A 17,101-nucleotide genomic window follows, 5' to 3' on the forward strand; every position below is an offset into this window, starting at 1 on the left:
GAGCCTGTTCGACCAGACTCTCAGCGAGCCTATCCGCGCGCGTCCGGGAACTCGTGGTTCAGTATAAAATGAAAGAAGGCCAGATCCTCAATCATCTGATGACGATGATGAATAGATATTTCGAAAGTGAAAGGTGAATACAGTTATGCGGTACCGGATCAGAATCAACGTTATCCAACGAACGATCACCACTAAGTTGACACCACTTGCAGTATGTGTGGCCCAAAGGAGAAGGAGATAATTGTACGGAGCGATCGCCCTCATAAGCGCCCACATCTCCACTAACTGACCATCATGTCAGCCAATAAGGTGGTGAAAAACGCTCGCAGGCAAAGCAGGCTAAGAAGACAGATGGAGATCCTCTGCCTCGACATTGAGGCGGCTGGTATAACGAACTCGATTCCGTGTCTGGTAATTGGCAGGAACTTTGACTAGGCCAACTCACGAGAACAAAAGATGCTAACCGTACACAGCCGGATATATGAAAGAGCTGTTGTCCATCATCCTGTCGCAGGACGTGGCTCAGGTGATGCCATTTCAAATGATACCGGAAGAAGGAATGCCGTCGGAAGTTAAGGCGATTTGGCTAAATGATCTTTTAATCTTCCAAGCACTCGCCGTTTTGAGAAGATTATACTCTACTCGGTACTGTACTAGTAGTCAAAATAGCTAGTGTATGTAGTTCATGAATGGATAGAATTTCAATTACACGCAGAAAAAGTCATTGGCATTACGCTAAAATTCCAAGCTATATAGGGAGAATGTGTTGGCAAATTAATCAATCACAGTGACCGGATCTCCTGTACTATACGTCTTTGAAAGAGCCACCTATAGAATATATGTAAACTCAAGGCTCTGATCTCCCTCCCTCCCATTAGTGGTAGCGCCTTCGGCAATCAGCTTCGCTTTCTGAGCATTTCTTCTCCTGAGCAGGAACCAGCAAGAGGCATAGAGAAATCCAGCAACGATAGTGAGACCAGCCGAAATGGCGTTTCCTGGTACATATCTTGGGCCTTGCTGACTTGGATATAGCTGTCCGGAAACAAGGTTCGATACGTTGGCCAAACTATAGGCAAAAGGCTGGCCTATCGCACGCTTCGTGTCCGGTGCCAAGTTTGTCGTGATCCACGTTACAGCCAAGGTTGAAATCGGATAAAGTCCTTGTGAAGATCATTAGAAAAACACCCTGTAAGGGCGCTGATATAACTCACCTATAACAAGCACAAACATGCCAGCATAGCCGACATCGGGGTTTTTAGACCCTACACACATAAGATACCCAATAGCGACAGGTGCACAGCATCCAACAATGAAGGGACCTCGTTTCCTGAGCTTGTCCGAATAATAGACTTGAATTGAAAGTGAGATGGCGCCAAGGATATATACTGGAATAGTCATATAATTGACTTTGAGTGAAGCAAAGCTGTAGATAGTTAGTATAAGAAAGCTTCGGCACCGAGTCACTCAAGCTTACCCAAGGCCATAGATTATGGTCGGTAGGAAGACTCCAAATCCATTAATAGCGACCGATGAAGTGAAGAAGGCAATACCAAGAAGGTATACAAAAGGGTCGGTCAGCGCAATTTTAATCCACTTGCGCTCGAACTTTTCTTCTCCTCGAATCAGATAGTCTCGTTCCTTTTTAAGCCGCATAATTTCTTTCTCTTCCTCATTTAGAAACCATGCTTTCTCGACTTCTCCAGGAAGGAAGAACAAGCCGATCCCGCAGATCACAACGGTGACGCCAAACTCAATAATGAAGAGCCACCTCCATGCCGCGAAACCATGCCGCGATCCCATTGTTTGGACAGCGTATGCGAAGAGCCCGCCGAAAGCACCAGAGATACATTGAGCAAGATTTGTGGTCATGATTCGCTTTCCCGCTAGCTCACGGGGATAAATTGTCGAGAATAGGAAGGCGAATGCCTGGGCGAGACCGGCCTCAGCAGCGTTCAGCAACATGCGGCAGGCAATTGTCTGTTGGTACGTTTGAACGAACGCAGTTCCAAGAGTACAAATACTCCATAATACAAAAGCAGTACCGATTGCTTTTTTTGCGCCCCATCGCCGGGTAGCCAGAACCCAAGGGACCTCAAAGACAACGGTGCAGACACTAGACAGCGTTTGTATGTTGCCGAATTACCCACCTGTTAGTCCGATGTCTTCGTCAAAGCCAAAGACGCGTGCATTTCCAAGCTGGTCAATCATCAGTAAGATGAGGTATATCATCATCAACAGTTGCTTACATTGTTACGATCGAGGGTAGACAAGACCAAATAAATGACAGACATCGGTACGACATAGATGTCGAATTTCCTCCGCACTGCTGCTTCCCTTGCGGGATCAATGTAAATGATGGCGGTTGTGCCGACTTCGTGGTCTTCAGAAGTAATAGTGGCCTCAAAGGCAATATCTTTAGCCGTCTTCTCCATATCTGTGGCCATCTCTGAGTTAAATTTTGGTTGAAACCTTTATGGGTATGCTGCGCTCAATACCAACGCAAAATGCTTGAAGGAAATTGAGAAAGATGTTTGTTCGAGTTGCGAAACTATATACCATATTGCTTTCCATGAAAGCTCAATGAAATCCTATCGTACCCCATATCTACACGTTCTTGTTTGGAGTATCGCATACAGAGTATCTCGTAAAGAGGATGATAAGAGGTTAGCATGAGAGATTGGTTGTCGATAAAAAGATTTACATTGTGGCGTCAAATCAGCATCAAGCCTTCGTTGTCAGCCCGTTGTGCACGTCGGGATTTTCCGATGGCACATCGCCAACCTTGCTTATCTGGCAAACTCGCGCCATCTCTCACAAGAACAGCATCTGCCATCGTATCACACCGAATTCTGGTGTCCAACCTACACGATGCCACGCGCCGAACAGAGGGTCAGGGGCGGAGTGCATGCATGTCAGAGGTGAGTCAAAAACACTATCGCGCCGGCTATTGTCCGATCAAGTATTGATGTGGGCCTTATCGATGGGAAGGTGTCGCCGGAGAAAGCAGAAGGTATCAATATCAATCTTTGCGTTGAGCTTCAAGCAACTGATGATATGGTCAATCTCGTAGTGTGATCAAGGATATCCGCAATGTTCCAATTGCCAAAGCGTTAACGCACCGTGTCTCTCCTATCACTCGGGGAAGCAGGTTGACGTGAGTACTATCTGCGGATGATATCCTACTTTCCAAGTTTATTGATAGTCTTTGAGATTCCCCGTGACTACGTCACTAGCTTGGAAGAGCAGATTGCGGAGCTCACGCAGGAAGTCCAGGACCTGCGAGATCGCACACGGGGCAACGTATCGCCACACGGGTCTGTTGCAACTATTGCAACAGTCTCTCCCTCGGCTCACAAGACAAGCATACCTTATGCAGAAACGCAGTCTCCCGCTGGTGAAAGCGCACGTCTTTTCCAAGGCTTGGTCGGGAGCGTCACAAATGATGTCGTTGATCCCTCCCAGCAACCACGATTTTTGGGAGAGAGCAGCGGCATCTCCTTCGCCAGACTAGTTATGTCAGCTATCCATGTTGACCACCTGTCATCAAATCCTGTTCCGGAGCAACAGCCCTTCCGCGGAATCTCTCCGCCGACCTCAGTCAAAGCCTCACTACCGCCACGCGTTGTTGCAGACCATCTGGTCGATGTTTACTTTCAGTACCGCACCCCTCATCTGCCAATTTTATGTCGTTCGCAAGTTGACAAGGCCATTGATTGCGCATACAACTCTCTCGGGGGGAGCCAAGTTTCACTTGAGATACCTGAGAGGGGAATGTTCATAGCATACATGGTCTTCGCCATCGCTCTTGTTGATGTTCCTCATACATCTGGGGGGCGATCAAGTCAAAGCGAGGGATGTTTCCGTTCCGCACTCATCTGGGTCGAAAAGATTCTCACGTACTCTAAGACTGACCTCGAAACACTTCGCACTGTACTTCTTCTGACTCAATTCGTCGCTTTATCCCCTTCCAGAGGCAGCCTTTGGCATTTGACAGGTTTCGCTTTGCGCCTTAGCATCGATGTCGGCCTACACTGGGAGAATGAGTTACAATGCATCAATATGGATGCAGACGTACTGGATGACCGGAGACGCCTATGGCACTCTACATATCACTTTGACCGCCTCTTAAGCATCACTCTTGGCCGTCCTTTTGGCATTCTGGACCAGAGCATACGTGTCCAGCTTCCAAATCCATGGACAGGATTTCGTCAAGCTCTTGGACGACAGCAGTCCTCTGATTTCGACATTCACATTCAGAGAGCTCACAACCATTTGTTTACCCTGGCCAGGCTGGAGTCAGAAATCAGGCACGTACAGAATAGCCAAACATGGACTCTGAAACTGGCTTACCCCCGGCCTAGCTGGAAGGCGTGGCTATCGGATATTCAACCCCGCATGCAAGAGTGGTATGCGACTATGCCAGACCCTAGTAAAGCACATCCGTCATCAATATTCGCGTTCCAAGCCTATTGGGATGTAATCTACTATAATACCATTCTACTGCTCTATCGGCCACACTCGGGCACCTCGTACCAGTCAAAAGAAGAGCTTTTCACCTGCTTTGATGCCTCCTGCAAAGTCGTCGCCGGACTGGAGGTGTTGCAGCACGAGGGAAGAGTTGAAATGTTATGGAAATCGGTGCATCACCTTTTCATGGCTGGAATTGGAGTCATATACGGCCTTTGGCACTCAAAAGAAATTCGGGATCAGTATCCAGTTGGTACATGTATTTCTACACTTCATTCCTGCGCATCAACTCTGTCGGGCATGTCGAAGACTTTCCATGGAGCAGTAGGATGTCGTCTTGCCTTTGATACGCTTTCTTCCGCGACAATTGATTGGCTGGTCACCACAGATATCGAACAAGTGCACCAAACCCGCCTGCAATTCGAAAGTCACGTAAGAGAGTTAAGAAATCAATTACACCTCTCCGGTCAATGCACAATGACGAACATCCATCATGGGGCCGATAACATGTCAACGATGTTATCCACCGATAATTCTGACCTCAGTGAACTACTCAATATAGCCGCGCAGTGGCCTGATCTAGGGGAATTCAATTTCGTTGTGGATGGTCAAAATACCATGACTGATTCTACGACTATATCATAGCTGCTTTAGTATCAGCCCAATTTTGACAGCCCTGCGTCCCAGTAAGCCACGCCGATATCAGACTGCTTGACGAGTTCGGTTGTCCAGTCCCCGAAACGTATCTCACAATTTGTACTCCCACCCTACCGAGCCTTGGCTACGGCTTGGGCCTCCTTTGCAGGCCAATCATCCACAATGGACTCGTAGGCCAACGGTTGCTTGACGAATCGCGCATCGGTCAGACCTTGCTGCCACCGGTCAAATGCCTTAGGTGGTATGGTAGCGGTAGTCCACATGCCATTCCGACGAAAGCAATTTACCACGTCAACGGCAACATCAACGGGAACCTTGGGAAAGAGCTCAGCGATCTCGTCCTTGAAAGACTCAGCGTCGTGCCGGAGCACCCATTCTATCCCTTGATTCAACCCAATGCAAAACCGCTTCTGCGCGTCCCGTAGCTCCTGGGTTATGGTTGACGTCTCTCGATAATACACACTCCAAGGGACCTCTCCTTGCGTGACCATTTCCATCGCTATTGAGACATCGGGATTGCGAGCTGCGATAGCTCTGGCAGACAGATAATCTGTCACAAAGAAATCGCCCATGCCGCCTTGAAACAGGTTTCCCAGCATGAGACCGTCTAGATCTTGGATAAAGTCCACGTATCTCGGGTCGATATCATTCTCACGCAGGAGCATTTTGAAGAATAGTCCGACGCTGGCGCCGCCTATGGATTTCATCAGGACGGTTGCCTTAGCTACGTCGGCTAGGCCAAACTCCTTGCAACTTGTGCGCCTGAGCAACGCTAGCGGGCAGCGATTTGCAATCTGCGCAAAAACAGTGTAGTTTTGTACTCGGTCACGGTACATGGATGGCACCCAGATTCCACCAAGGGCCATATCAGCGGAACCGTCGGCCAGCGCATCGAGGACTCCATCCCAAGGCGTAGGAATGGTTGTAATGACATCAAGGCCTTGCTCGCTAAAGAATCCATGCCGGTGAGCAATGTATTGAGGGAGATAGTTGATGTTAAAGCCAGTAGCGGTAAGGTGGAATGGTTGCATGATTTGGTAATTTTGTCTTCTTAACGATCTTGAATATTGCTTGAATAGCTGTGGCTTTAATTATTAAATTGACACACTTTCGGCATTGGAGTTCTGGCATACCTAAATGAAACGTGTAAACCCATGGTATAAATAGTCCTGCTCGAGAGGAGGAATCCTTTGCTGATCACGTCTTTCTGATGGACGCAAAATCTCTAGTGATATGCTAGGAAAACATTAAAGATCGTCTAACTTCCTTGCTGGAAGCTACTCCAGATTATCTCGTCGGAAAATCCCGACCAACATGAAGAAAGCTGCAATCGGGATATCCCGATACGCCGCCTTAGATCGTGGTGAAGGTTACTTAGATAGTTATGGCCCGATATGCCCGATATACCACACGGTACTGGAGCCAGCCGCCGCCACCTCGATGGGACCTTGAAATCTTGTGAGGTTGGTGCTTGCAAGTTCTTTCGTGTTGCCGGTATGCTTGGCTTCTCATGCTTAAGTAGTAGATTTTATAGATATGACTACATTCAAGCGCTGGATGTCGCATGCCACTACTGCTCAGGTCGTTCACCCTGCACCTCTATTACACTTCTACATTGCTTACAACAGTAGACTACGCTGAGTGCCAGTCATGACTCCTACCATTACGCTCTTCACGGCTCACCACTGTCCATTTGCTCATCGCGCTCAGATCGCACTTCGTGAACTGGGACTAGACTTTGAAACCAGCCTTGTCGATATCACCATCCCTCGCACACCGGAATATCTCGCCATCAATCCCAATGGAATGGTACCCGCCCTTGTCTACGACGGCCATGTGCTGACTGAATCTGAGCTCATCTCTCAATTCCTCGCGGACGCCTACCCTGACCGTCTCCTCAACGCCAGTACCGAGCCGGTTGGGGCCCTGCAACGATACAAAATCGGGTACTTTGTGGATACATACTTTGGCAAGGCCCACCAGTTTTTTGATTCTACCGTATTTTCCAATGGGCCCGATGCTAAGAAGGCTACCGTGGACAAGTACATCGACGCTGTCGTTAGGCATATTGAGCCACTCCTCGCAGGTGCAGCACCATTCTTCGGAGGCTCCGACCGCCCAACACTAGCGGAGGTAGGCATATTACGCTGAGATCCGCTCTCTTAAAAGCATTCATACTGACCGATAACCTCTAGGTACTCACTGGCCCTTTTCTTCTTCGCGTGTTGACACTGCCAAAGTATGAGCACATGGTACCGAGCTTTCTTCCCAAAGCTCTCGAGGACAGAACGCCGAATTTCTTCCGGTGGGCTCAAGCAGTCAAAGCAGAAAAATCTGTAACTGCGGTGTGGGATGAGGAGCTTGTGGTCAGGCGCACGCTTGAGAAGATTGAGAAGATGAGAAGAGAAGCGTAACGATAGCGCAATCAAATCCGGGATAGGATGGACCAGGCGCTCTCACAAAGAGAATATCTCTCAAGGATAGACGGGGCGACTTGCGCATGTATCAATGTATGGGACTCTAGTCAGTGCCAATTGAACAATATATCTATAATTAGTCGACATTGCGGTTTCAAATCCTCGTTCTCGGAGAAAAATTCTTTCACGCGATGATTGTAGTAGACTAGTACATTCCATCCGAAAGTTGACGTTCAAATTCTCCGGTGTGCTAAGTATTGGCGGCGTTCACTTACATTGTGGACGCCCTCCCATCGAATGCTACCTTTTCAAGTCTCATTTCACACAATATTATAAGGAGAGATTGATATACACGAATGCGCGCCTCAATAAACCCTAGATCCGTAGTAATCAATACATATGGATCACGCTACGGCGTCAGAGGCACTTGATTAGCAATCCCCGCTAGGAGAAGGGTCACCGTCGGCATAGGGATCATCTACATCACATTATCAAGATCGCGGTTACTTTTCACCTAACTTTAGACGATCTTTTATACGAGTCTTGAATCGCTACCGTCTTTAATTCCTTGGTGTGTTGAAAATTGAGATCGAAGCCCTAATAAAGCGGAATTATTGGCTGATAGGGATAATTGGTTCATCGTAAATATACTTAGTACCTTTTAAAACAAATCAACGACAAATTGTACCTAATACAGGGCCATATATAACAATAGGTCTATATAAGGAATTTACTTAACGCCCGATACCGCTCCTGGACAAAGATTAATCATCCATCGTATTATTTGGCATACCTATAGCTACAGAAGGAAGGCTCGAGCCTTCAAAGATCACTAGAATCTGGAGATAGAGGTAGGAGAGATAGCAGTTAGAGCATACCGTAAACGAAAGAAGATCTATTAGGTAGGATGCCGGTACTATGTGCTATCACGATACGCTCGGAGGAGATCCGCACCTTTTGCTTAATTTCCTCGGCATCATCAACTTGATGCCAGTCGATTAGCTATGTTGGCGTCACGCAGGAAACTCCATCCTTGATCACTTCCACACCGGTTTCAGCCTAGATCACAACTGAGGTAGGGCTGAAAGGGACCGGTCATTTGTTTTTGCTGGGAGGCCGCATACGCCAGACTGGCAGGGGCATACAAACTTGATACCCTTCTACGAGGCTTAACTTTCCAGGTCAATTGGAAGAAAGCCTTGCGCTGTTACAGGTGACTCCTCGTGACTTCGTGCTGCTAATAGCTCCACATTAAATATTTTGCTCACCACGAAAGCCAATGGAACTCAACTTTGATATTTTTGTCGGCAGACACCTTCTGCCAACTTCTTGACGTCAAGGACATCTCAGCGCCAATTTGAGAGTGGCCCCCTTGCCTCGCCAGCGACGATCTCGAGACCGCATGTCATACTCTTGGACGCGCAGGGACGCCTCTGAAGACAACTTCGAAGGTTCATCAAGCTGCAATGATACTTACAAGCCTTTGAGACACGTGTGATATTCTCGTTGTGAGGTCGGGAGCCCCGATTTTCATATGAAGGGAAGGACATCAAAATACGAAAGACTACTCTGAAGTGGCTTCATTTCCATGGTTAAACCGGTAGAGATGAACAACTGGCTCCTGAAAACGAGCTGGCCGTCATTTGCTTCACCGGAAACTGTGTTGAGAAATGCTGAGATCCAGACCCAGTTCAAACTACTATCAGATGTTGCTATCGTTGGAAGGACCCCAGGTTGAGAACTGTGGACTGAAGCATAGCATGACGTGCCGGTGGCAAGCCACTATACTGCAAATGATATGGTCTTAATTTCAACTCTTTGATAGTAACATAGCCTGCTATGCTCCGTATTAATTTGCTGTCTCTTTCGCAACACAAGGTCAAAATTGTCATTCTCGCCTTCGTTTCTTCCTGTAAGCATGGGTGACTTTAGGAACCATCAAATTAGATGATCAGCTGCCAGTCATAACTATCTCTCGAGAGTTTCTTCGAACCACGACTCTTGTTGCTGTGTTACCTAGGAAATGTAATTGGTCTCGTGCATGAGTCTTAGCCTTATCCCACAAGTGCAACGAGGCTCCAGCCGTCAAACATGCCAAGACATTGGCGGCTCCAAGAACTGCGCTTCTGCTTTCTGTGCGCGGCCGGACTCGACATCATCCCCTCCATAATTTTTTGGGTTGTGGCCTGTCCTGCGGGCAATTGAACATTGCCTTGGACCACTTTGTACCATATCCCTCCCGTAACGAATAGTCCTAGAGCAAATCTCCAACCATGGCAAACCCTACCCAAATCTTTGCTGAGGACGTTCAAGAAGAAAAAGGCGAAAATGCCCGTCTGTCCGCTTTCGTTGGGGCCATTGCGGTCGGCGACCTCGTCAAATCCACCCTCGGTCCCAAAGGCATGGACAAAATTCTCCAAAGTGCCAGTACTGGCTCCATCATGGTCACCAATGACGGAGCAACCATTTTGAAGTCAATAGCACTTGACAATGCGGCCGCAAAGGTCCTCGTCAATATTTCCAAAGTCCAAGATGACGAAGTGGGAGATGGTACAACTTCGGTCACAGTTCTCGCTGCAGAATTACTAAGAGAGGCCGAGAAACTCGTGTCTCAAAAGATACACCCTCAGACCATCATTGAAGGCTACAGAGCGGCATCGCAGGCTGCACTACAAGCATTGGAGAAGAGCGCAGTCGACAACAGTAAAAACCCAGAGGCATTCCGCAAAGATCTCCGAGCCATTGCCCGAACCACCCTATCCTCCAAAGTCCTCAGTCAAGATCGCAATCAGTTCGCCGATCTGGCATGTGACGCCGTCCTCCGCCTGAAGGGATCTATTGATCTCAACCACATCCAAATAATCAAGAAGTCCGGTGGAAAGCTAAGTGACAGCTATTTGGACGAAGGATTCATTCTTGACAAGAAAGTTGGAGTAAACCAACCCAAGAGACTGGAAAATGCAAAGATCCTCGTCGCCAACACCGCCATGGATACTGACAAGGTCAAGATCTGGGCATCTCGCATCAAAGTCAGCTCACCTAAGGAACTGGCCGAACTGGAAAAGGCCGAGCGTGAGCGAATGAAGGCAAAGGTCGAACGTATTAAGGCTCATGGAATCAATTGCTTCATCAACAGACAGCTCATCTATAACTGGCCCGAGCAACTTTTCACCGAAGCCGGCATCATGAGCATCGAGCACGCCGACTTTGATGGAGTCGAGCGCCTTGCCCTCGTGACTGGCAGCGAAATCGCCTCGACATTCGACCATCCAGACCAAGTTCAGCTTGGTCATTGCGATTTGATCGAAGAAGTCATTATTGGTGAAGATACTTTGATCAAATTCTCCGGCGTGGCAGCAGGCGAGGCATGCACAATTGTGCTCCGCGGTGCGACCGAACAACTCCTTGACGAAGCCGAACGCTCCCTGCACGACGCACTGGCCGTGCTCTCCCAGACCGTCAAAGAACCCCGCGTCACACTCGGAGGCGGCTGCGCTGAAATGGTCATGGCGAAGGCCGTTGACTCGCTTGCCCAGAAAGTCGGCGGCAAGAAACGCATCGCCATTGACTCTTTCTCCACTGCGCTACGCCAACTCCCCACCATCCTTGCTGACAACGCCGGTCTTGACTCCTCTGGTCTGGTGTCCGAACTCAGAAGCGAAGTCTACCGTGGCATGACGAGCAGTGGTCTCGACCTGTTGACTCCCGGTGGTGGAATCACAGATATGCGTGAGCTCGGCGTCATCGAGAGTTATAAATTGAAGAAGGCCGTTGTTAGCTCCGCTAGTGAAGCTGCCGAGTTATTGCTTCGTGTCGACAACATCATCCGTGCTGCGCCTCGGCGGAGGGAGCGTATGTAAGATATGAAGGTTCACATTTCAATGCAAGCATTCAGGCCAAGGGGCGGAAATGTCGGGAACGGAGCAATGGGATTGATTATGCACCTACAAAATCCCCGTTCTCTACACGTTCAACCGTCGAATTGCCCTCAATGTGCATGAGGAAGGAATTCGTGTAGGGATGGGTATAAGCAAAAAACCAGAATTGGGCAACGACAACGAACCCTGGGTATGAGCCTAAAACGACGAAAAGCGCAACATGCCGAATGATCTAACGACAACTAAGACGAAGTCATTTCTCGACTACCTAATCAAGACCAAGAGGCCATTCTACCTACATTCCTGATGCAGAAACGACCAATCTCTCACAGCACGGTACACGAGACCCTGGTCTACTCTCTCCCTTCCCTTCTACGTCCCAACTTTACTGCGAGGTACGACTCGACGAATGATTCTTCCACCCGCACTCACACATTCAGATTCACATCCATCTCCATCTCCCCATCTCATCAACCAACGATCAACAACCAACCGGCGCCAGAACATGGGGCTCTCAGGTGTACAGAGGCCGTCACACAAGCAGTGTCGCTTCAATGCCATCCATACATGCAATGCGGGAGGTGCCATGTCATGTTGTGTCATGCAGAGCATGTAATCTGAGTCCTGAGCATCCACTGCGAATGGGCGATTGGGTTTCCCTCAGGTCGATATAGCCTCCCTCTGTAGTAGTATAGACAAGACAAGAGCATAGATCCTGCAAGTGAAAGTGAAAATAGACCAACCTACCAAATCAATCAATCAGTGAATTAGTGAACGAACAACGTCATTCTCACTGCACGCCCAAAGCAATGCGAGCATAAGAAAAAACAGAATCCTGGAAAGGAGCCCCAACACCCCCAATATGACATGCTACAGCAACCTTGTTTCTGCTGCGATGATGCGATGAAACGATGCCCAGTACACCAGTACACCAGGCAAGAGTCAAGATCTCAGCTATCGCCCGTCTGTCCGTCCATCCAGTCCATCCAGGATAATGTCGTTGTGGCATGCACGTTTAAATAGACAGGGGAGTTGGATTCTCGTTGGGTTTTCCGGAGGTGCACAGGACTTATCGTTGTATTGTAATTTTGGTCTTAAGTACCTAGGTAGGATCGCCTCTTCCAGCGCCTGTGACGAATAAGGGGAGAACGAAAAGGCTGGAGGGGAGCCATCCGACTTCGTAGCAATCGTGAGAGCGAGGGAGCAGGTAAGCATAGAGTGAGAGAATCGAAGCAGTTGCTTAGGAGTTTCGAGGTACAGAAGCGTCATTACTTTTTCGCGTGAACAATTGGTAATTCGTAGGTAAATGGTAGAATTCAAGCTACATTGCTTTGTGGTCCAATTGCAAATCATTCAAGAACTATAGACCACCCTCAAAATAACGCTCCATCCTGAATCTTGTGGTTAATCCCCTCTCGATGATCAAGGCATGACAATTAATCAACAAACTAGGGAACCGCTTGGCCCAGAATCCATAGTAACCCTTGGCTCCTCCGCCCAACATCTGTTCCTTGACATCGTCGGGAAGATCATGGAAATGATTCTTCTTGTTTCGGATCACACGTAGAAGATCGATCATCTTGGATCCTGTGTATTTCCGTTGTTTTCCCATCTCGTTGATGAAGCTCCGAGGAATAGCCCGTAGAAAATCATTCGAGGGTCCAATGACATTGGGTGCCAGAGACTCAAGCGCTGCCAATTCAGCAAAGGATGCTAGCTCTGCCGGGGTTCGAATGGCTTTGTCATCGAAGATGTTGTTGATCGAGTTCTTCTCTCTTTCGTAGCAATCAGAAACATCACACAGGAATTCCAGCTTGTCAGCCACATCCCAGAAGTATGGATGGCGAAGTATATCTTGTGTATCAGGTCGATCTCGTGGATTGTTCTTCAACATTTGCATCACTAGATCATCGGCATCAAATTGGTAATCATGGAGGCGGAGGGCGTCTGTGGAGAAGTTGTTCTCCTTGATGTTGAGATCACGACCGAGACTAGTTCCCCCAACATCAAAGGGATGATGCCCTTGAGTCATGACATAGTAGAAGACACAACCAAGCGAGAAAATATCAATGGCTTTCGTTGCCCGACGGCCTGAAGGACGATCAACCACACCTTCACTAGAATGGACAGTTGATCTCGATGCTGTTGAAGTGGAACCTGGTGCAGTCAGAGCAGCACGAGAATGGACCAACAACTCCGGAGCACGCCAACCAGTAGTACCGGCAGCAGTGTGATTGGCAGTTGGAGCAAAGGTTGACTCGGGTCCTTCTTCCAAAGGCTTGCAAAGACCAAAGTCCGAGATGACAAACTGAAGTTTGGGTAGACCATTTGAGGGTCGATTACTCTTGACAGCTTTGACCAGGACATTCTGAGGTTTAATGTCACGATGAACCAGTTTGAGTGAATGGAGATGCTGTACACCGTCTGTGATCTGGCGAAGACAGTCTTTGACATCAAACCCTTCCGGAAGCTTGATCAGATTGGGATACTGGAGGGGTCGTTCGATGAATTGATCGAGAGATGTCGTGAAAAGCTCAAGTGCAATGTAGGTGAAGTGTTGAGATTCTTCTTTGCCGAAGTATCGTACAACATGGGGATTCTCATCACTTGAGAGTAGATGTTTGATTTCTTTGGCGGCCAAGCTGTTGGCGGAACGTATCAGGCGCTTCACGGCAACTTCACGGCCGTCCAAAGTCCCTGGAAATACGGCGGTGCCATTGCTACCACGACCCAAACAGCTTTCCTCCTTGGTATCAATCCTTAGCCGACCGACCTGAAGAGGTCCATCTTTGATAGGAATTTCAGGTGTAAGAATTTCATCATCCATGATTTCTGGATCCATGGTCTTTTTGCCCTTCTTGTTTTTCTTCCCTCCACGTTTGCCACGTTTCGCTTGTCTTTTACGCGGCACCACACCATTTTCTGTTGGCTCACCAGATGCACTTTCTTGCTTTCCTTTTTCGTCTTCGGAATCACCATCAGAGCTTTCCTCATTATTTTCGGGTATTTTGACAGCACCTTTGACAGGGCTGGCAATGGTGACGACTGAACTCTGCGCGCGGCTTCTGGCCGGGGTCGTGATCTGTTCCACAACCTCAGTCACCACTTCCGCAGCATCCTTCTCTTCCGACACATTGGCGACTGGTGGGTTCTGTTCGCTAAGGGGCTGCGATGGCTGGGTGGCTGTTACGGTTGCGGATTTGTCGATGGAAATCTCGACACCAGCCTTCTTCAGGAGCCGCTGCAACTTCAACATCAGAGGTTGCTTCAACTGCACTCCACAAATAAAGATCAAAATGCTGACAACAATGATGTTGAAGACCGATAACAATGGATGGCTCAAGGTAGGGAGCAGCGGTGAAGGTGGCTTTTGATCGATTATGTTTCTCTCCCACTCTTCACCCAAGTCCTTGGGCGGCGGAGGAGAGATGGTCAAACGCAATGGCGAACCGGTTTGAGATTGAGAGAGAACATGGACACCGACGATCTCATCGAGATCTCCATCGAAATCCAGGGGAAGAATTTCATAATTCCAGTGAGAGCTAGCTGGTGCAGCGCCGCTGGTGACACCCGGGTAGGAGAGCTCAGACATTGCATACCACACGCCAGTCTCGGTTTTGTTGACAAAGACGCGGTCAGCTCGTTGCATTTCATTACGCCAGACTTCTGGGGAAGAGACAAGGGCTGTGTCCGAGGGACGTGTCAAAAGGACCAATTTCGGAGTCTGTTCAGTGTTGTCGATGGGGCGGACAACATCGAAAACTCGAGCAACGGGAGTGTCGAGGGCCAATTTGAAGGCACGAGGTTGGATCGAATCAGTGTTGAAACCAATGATACGGCCATTGTACAGACTTTGAATGTGGTAGCTGTCGAGAGGGGCAATATACTGATCCTGTAGATCGCTATCTGCTTTGTTTGGCAGCCATTCGGCGAATCTGATGGTGCAGAGCAATTGGCGTGTATACTTGTGAGATATCTGGACGGTGTATTCAATTCTGCCGAGATTGAGCTCACCCAATGGTTCGCAGGCGGGGTCGTCTAATTCAAAACCACTCAGCCGCCGGCAGCTGCGGCTTTGATCGGTGTTGAAAGGTGCCAATGTATCGAACTCCTGGATGATGTGGCCGGTGGCAGCATCGACGATATAAGCGGTGGTTCTCTGGCTGGAGATTGTAACCAAAGGAGGATCCTCCATGATGGTAGGCTCATCGCTGGCGAGGGATTTGACGGTCACGCCGAGGCGCTGCAGACCAATTCTGGGGTCTTTGTGCTGAAGGAAGAGGTTTCCGTCTTTGCTGGGCTCGACGATAAACATGTAGTCATCTTCATACTGCGAGCTTTCCAAATGGCTCCGATTCAGCTTGTGGTGTATGGTTTCGATCATGGGACTGTTGGGAATGCCCAAAGACCATCTTTCAATGCCAGTTTTTCGATCTCTGGCATGGATTGTGCCATCTATGGTGGCTAGGAGTATCAGGTTCTCCACCTCCCAGTCTTGAAGCAGCCGCGCTGAATGAAGCGAAGAGAGACCAGAAGAGGACTCGACAGGCTGGACAAGTGGTGCTCGAACAACATCACGATAGTCGTGAGCTGGAGCCAAAGGATGGAGTTTGTGGTTTTCGGGGGATTCATCGGTACTTCGGAATTTGTTGACGGTTGTCACGTCGTTGTTGAGGAGAGGGATCTCTGCTGGACTGCGGCCAGGCCTCGGGCGATGACTCGACTCTGTGTGAAGACTTTGGGTGGCGGCCACTATTCTCTGGACGGAGTCGGATTGAGGGAGGGATTGAGATTGAGATTGAGCGGCAGCAATCAGGAGGAGGAGGATAGCCCAGGTGAGCATGGATTTATTGGATCCTCCACGTCGGCCACTGGGAGGCCGAAGTGGAGGTTTGGCCATGGCGTGTTGAGCGAGAAAGAAGCCAGAGCGAAGGAATAAATGCAAAGATGGATATTCAAGTAAGTTGAACCATGATATATTCAACGAATAACTGATAAAGGTTGTGGAAGGAGAAGGGGTTGGAAAGATTGTGTTGTCAATGGGATGAGGTTGTGGGAGGTCAGCTTACGAGGAGGTGGTTGTGGTGGTTGTGGGTATCAAGGGAGGAAAGCACGACTGACAGTTGCTGGGTGCGACTGCCAAAAGGTGGTGACACCAAGTTGACAGGACAGGTGCAGGCGTGCCCTCGGGCTCTTCGGGCGTGGGCGTGGGTGTGGGCACTCGGCGTAGGGTCTGTCACGGGCATGCCCTTTCCTTCTGGCACTTTTATTTTGGTAGCCTTACGAGTAGGTGCCGAGTCCCTAATCGACGATGGAGTTTTGGGGGCGGAGTTGATTAGTCTTTCCGAACGGGCATTCGACGAGTACGAGGTAAGGGGCTGTTATCCCAAGGTTCCTGGCTTGGTGGCCGGCACGTTCCTTCCAGAGTTTAGTTTCTCGGCTTGTCCTCAATCAGCCATCTTGAGGTGTTTCAGACTGGGAGGAGTCTTCAAACCATACTCGGTTGAGTTTGAGTCATCTTTCACTGCCGATCTTGGTAGACCTCGAATCAGTATATCTTCTCCTGACTTCGGCGTCTGGTGACATGTGCCATGAGCTCATCCTGTCGACATCAAGGTTCTAGGCAGTCCTAAAAACTGCAATGCTCTGCAAGTCAGACGTCTACCTGACTACTTTGTTCTC

General features: G+C 48.9%; 4 protein-coding genes across 4 annotated transcripts; 1 reads left to right on the forward strand and 3 right to left on the reverse strand.

Annotated features, from left to right (window-relative positions):
• Positions 1 to 1,470: 1,470 nt before the first annotated feature.
• LTR84_003553 (uncharacterized protein) lies at positions 1,471 to 2,444 on the reverse strand (the record flags this gene model as incomplete). Its single annotated transcript, XM_064847141.1, has 2 exons — positions 1,471 to 1,977; positions 2,247 to 2,444. The coding sequence occupies 2 exons, from the start codon at positions 2,442 to 2,444 to the stop codon at positions 1,471 to 1,473; spliced, it is 705 nt and encodes a 234-aa protein (XP_064705494.1).
• Positions 2,445 to 5,234: 2,790 nt separating this feature from the next.
• Positions 5,235 to 6,155, reverse strand: LTR84_003554 (uncharacterized protein; the record flags this gene model as incomplete). The annotated part of the gene is made up of 1 exon (XM_064847142.1): positions 5,235 to 6,155. One exon carries the CDS (start codon positions 6,153 to 6,155, stop codon positions 5,235 to 5,237), a length of 921 nt encoding a protein of 306 aa, XP_064705495.1.
• A 3,659-nt stretch (positions 6,156 to 9,814) lies between these two features.
• On the forward strand, positions 9,815 to 11,401 carry CCT2 (T-complex protein 1 subunit beta; the record flags this gene model as incomplete). Its single annotated transcript, XM_064847143.1, has 1 exon — positions 9,815 to 11,401. The coding sequence occupies one exon, from the start codon at positions 9,815 to 9,817 to the stop codon at positions 11,399 to 11,401; it is 1,587 nt and encodes a 528-aa protein (XP_064705496.1).
• A 1,378-nt stretch (positions 11,402 to 12,779) lies between these two features.
• On the reverse strand, positions 12,780 to 16,319 carry LTR84_003556 (uncharacterized protein; the record flags this gene model as incomplete). The annotated part of the gene is made up of 1 exon (XM_064847144.1): positions 12,780 to 16,319. One exon carries the CDS (start codon positions 16,317 to 16,319, stop codon positions 12,780 to 12,782), a length of 3,540 nt encoding a protein of 1,179 aa, XP_064705497.1.
• Between the last annotated feature and the right edge of the window lie 782 nt (positions 16,320 to 17,101).

The sequence above is a fragment of the Exophiala bonariae genome (genome assembly GCF_035927105.1).
Source record: "Exophiala bonariae strain CCFEE 5792 chromosome Unknown scaffold_16, whole genome shotgun sequence".
NCBI lineage: Eukaryota > Fungi > Ascomycota > Eurotiomycetes > Chaetothyriales > Herpotrichiellaceae > Exophiala > Exophiala bonariae.